Source organism: Primulina huaijiensis, chromosome 15 (genome assembly GCF_012295235.1).
Source record: "Primulina huaijiensis isolate GDHJ02 chromosome 15, ASM1229523v2, whole genome shotgun sequence".
NCBI classification, from domain to species: Eukaryota; Viridiplantae; Streptophyta; class Magnoliopsida; order Lamiales; family Gesneriaceae; genus Primulina; species Primulina huaijiensis.
The window spans coordinates 5,484,555-5,488,690 of record NC_133320.1 but is presented as its reverse complement, the minus strand read 5'-3'; the positions used below and the strand labels follow the sequence as shown (position 1 = coordinate 5,488,690).

Sequence of the window (4,136 nt, the reverse complement as noted above, 5' to 3'; positions counted from 1 at the left end):
CACCATGCCCAAAACTGGATATGTTATTCATCAACAATCTTTTTATATTCTTATCTGAGAGGGTTTTAGAGTGAATGAGTGATATGGTCGTCACTCACCAAATGAAGATGAAAATAATCCTAATTTCAAAACAAATGCTTATATAATAGTAGCTTTTAACAGCAAATGAAATAATTTCGGATAAAAATAATCGAAAATTCAGTGATTAGTAATAACAATAATCATATTTCACAAGTATGCTGAAATATCTATGTTTCTCATGACTAAACTAATATCAATCTCCTGTATATTACTCCTCTAAGGGGTAAGACCAGTAATCAGTAGTAAACAATAATAAGTAATCAGTAGTGTTCAGAATATGTATCCTTACCATTTAATTCATAATTACTCAGTGCTCAAAAATAAGAAATCAGTAATCATAATTTCAGAAACACCGTACTTTTAAAATATACGTGTAAATATATTGACATAAAATATGCGGTTAGGAAAAAATTCCAGTTTATTGAAAATAAGTGTACAAAACTTGTATATATATAAATCCACTTACATGATTGTCCTTGAATAAAAAAAGTGATAAAAATTTGATGTGCTTGGCTTGAAAATAACAAGGACTTTTGCGTGAATCTGGACGACATTTGATAGAACTTTGGCTCGAAAAATCTTGAAGAAGCATAGTAAAATTTTGTTGCTTCTTGTTGCTAGTGATGCTAAAAAGTATGAAGTTTATGGAGTGATTTTGGTGTGGTTTTTTTTTACTAAACCAGTGTCTCTATTTATAGGCTTCTAAGAGTGAGCTGAAAAGTTGCATTTCCTCCCCATCTTCAATAGTTATAAACTCAATTTTTATTGGCAATAATCATCCTTCAAGAGATTGTTAAAATATGATTGTAACATGTGTCAAAATGCTATTTCAAATTTCAATTGTGGGCTGCAAAATTTGAATTTTTTAAGTCTAAATCCATTGGTGGGTTGTCCATCAGTTGGGACTAGTAAATGTACTCAAATCANTTTTGGTTATATAACTTTAGCTAGATTAAATTGATTAAATTAGATAAGGTAAAATATTAAATCTAAATAAACTAAAACAACATAAATTTTCCAATATGTCAAACTTAATGTAGTTAATACTGAGGAAAAATTCAAATTCAAGTTAAAGAACTAAGACCACAATATTCATACATTAAACTACAATTAACTATCTAATCCTCCCGTAATCACAATAAAATCCCTTAAATTGATTATTGATACATTTCTATAGTTAATTTTCCTATTAGCGACTATTATTTTTAGTCAGGTTAATCTAAAAACAACTATTATTTCTAGTCGGTTTAACCATATATTGTTTGACGTCTCATAATCTATATTTAATCAGTCTTTTTCATATAAAGATTAATAAATTTTTGTAAATAATTGATCATGCTATTCACAAACAATATTGAACCAAAAATATCAACCAATAACTGAAAACAAGAAATAAAAAATAATTGAAATTAAACTAAAGATCAAAATATAGTATTGTTTCCTCAGCTCTCGAGTCATAGGCATATGTGATATCCCATGGATGAGCCTATTACCCCTGGCCCATCCCTAACAAGGGCCCATGTATTCTCCTATAAATACCAGGTTTGAGCGTATGATAATTCATTCACTATATTGTTTTCAGCAGCGTCCTTAGCTGCTCTCCCAATATATTCTCAGTCTTTGACTTAGCGTCAGAGGGGCTACGGCAGGACACTCTCCTGGCCCCCTTCTAACGGTCTCATTTGTGATTTCAGGCTCAGGACAATTTCAAAACCTGCGTCTAGATGAGTGACAGTCGTCGGAATCGGACCCTAAATTTCTCGTGAGTATCAATATGATTTATCAATACTTATTTTTAATATAAAAAATTATTAGTTGAACATCATTATATATACTCGATTCATATTCATTTGATAGGACAAATGTGATACATATACAATAAAATTGGAAAACATTATTTCTCTATTTTGTATAAATGGCTAGAAAATCACTTGAAATAATATTTTTGTATTACTATGAAAGAAATTAGTTAATTAAATACTAGTTACTGTTAAGTAGCCCATATTTATTAGAGAAAACACTTTCAGTCTTATATATTTTTTATTTACGATTTCGATAATTTATATTATCAAATTTAATATTAATCTGTTATATTATTTTGTTATTTATTTATTTATTACAATTTTAGTTTTTTTTGATTCAACTGTAACGTAATGTCGACATGACGTTGATATGGTAGCTAAAACCTCAGACGAAAATTGACTAAAATTAAAAGATAAATAACAACAAAAATGACCAACACTAAAATGAAACAAACCTGAGGATCAAAGCAATCAATATATTTAAGAAGTCATTAAAATAATCAGAATTAGAAAAGAAACAGACCAAAAAGTTAGGCTTCATAAAAATGAATGATCACTTTACAATGCGCAATAAATTGTTTTCAAGATACATGAATTTAATCATCTAGCTAAGAAACCAAAAAAGAAGAAATAAAATCAAACTCTTACAAAGAAGATGCTGAGTTCAGGCCCGCTATTCCCATCTGGATTCATCATGTAATAAGTTTCCGAGTCCTTCGACCCCACCATCCTCTCAAAGTAAGCCCGCATATATGTCAGCTCACCCTCCGCCGCCCCCGTCTCATCGTCGTTTCCCGGCAGAACTCCGGCTCCCATAGACACCGCATGCAGCATTTTCATCACTTTCAAATCATCATCCGTCGGCTCTCTTTTCACAGCATACCCAACTTTCCTCCCATTACAGTACATCGTCCAGATGGGCTCTTCCAGAAGCTTGACCTTCTCTGAATGGTTTTTTTCGCACTCGAGAGCGATTCTCACGAGCCCTAATCCCATATCTTGCAGAAGCTTTCCTGTTTGAATGGAAAGCTCAAGCACTAGAATTGGTAAGCATTTCGAGTTTTCTTGGATGGATAGATTTACACGGGATTTTCGGTGGCCGAAGAGGGTTCCAGTCATCTGCTTTCCGCCGTGGATGTGACCGTCGTGCATCCGGTTAGTGTGGATCGGCACCGGCATCTTGCATGGCGGGTTGATCACAGGGAATGACCGAAAAAGTGACTTGACTCGCCGGAAAAGTTTGGTGGATTTTGACTGAGCCTTTTTGTTGGAGGCTGGTTGGAGGGAGACTTGAGGTCTGGTCGGTGATTGGTCCGGTGCCACCGCGTTCGATGCCGTTGTATGGAGCGGAGGAGAATGGTTGCGGGGCGTCGGAGTTTTGAGTCTTGGTGTTGGCATTTTGCGATTTTGGAAATGGAAAATATAGGTGCGGCATGTTATACGTTACATATATGGGTATTGGTATTTAAGGTGTGTTTTCATATCGTGTTTATCAAATTGTGCTTTGAGGGAAGCACGTTTTTTGTTGACTTTTTTTATTCTTCTTTCTTTTCTAGGTTGGTGGAAATTTTTTTAAATTAATTTAATAAATTCAATGGATTGTTGCAAATGTTTGGCTTATTTTTGGCAACTATATGCTCCATTTACTAGGCTAAACACTTATATTTAGATAATGAAATATTTCACTAAGCTAAAATTTTTAGAAATTTAATCTGGAGAAAATAAATTCATCGTAATTGAAAATTATATAATTACGTCGATAACTTTTAGCCCATCTGATCAGCGTTCAACACATATTAATCAGTTATTTTTATGTTGTTAATTTCTATGAAGCAAATGCAAATTAATTAAGTGCATTCAAAACTGATCAATGAATTAAAACAATATTTATTCAAAGCAATTTTTTGTTTTAAAAAAGAGATATTACCATAAAAGGCGAGAATACATTGGTCACTTCGTGGTGATCCTCACGTCGAGTACCTATACCTTTACCTCTCTTCCAAATTAAACTTGATTTCTACCAATAACCTTTTGTTTTATAAGATCCCGACAACCCTACCGATGGATTATGGAAAATCTAACATCGAGTTCTGGTTCGATATCTAATTGTAACAATCTCCTACTCAACTAAACCTATAATTTAAATAATAATAATAATAACAATAATAATAGAATTTTGGAAGAAAATAATAGAATTATGGATTCCTCGAGCTCTTGTATATATTTCTGATCGAGAATATTATAAATTTAATT

At 32.5% G+C, this 4,136-nt stretch overlaps 1 protein-coding gene across 1 annotated transcript; it reads right to left on the bottom strand.

Annotated features, from left to right (window-relative positions):
• Positions 1-2,407: 2,407 nt before the first annotated feature.
• On the bottom strand, positions 2,408-3,297 carry LOC140958456 (protein MIZU-KUSSEI 1). Its single transcript, XM_073415901.1, has one exon. The coding sequence runs from the start codon at positions 3,279-3,281 to the stop codon at positions 2,520-2,522; it is 762 nt and encodes a 253-aa protein (XP_073272002.1). The 5' UTR covers positions 3,282-3,297; the 3' UTR covers positions 2,408-2,519.
• Positions 3,298-4,136: the final 839 nt, after the last annotated feature.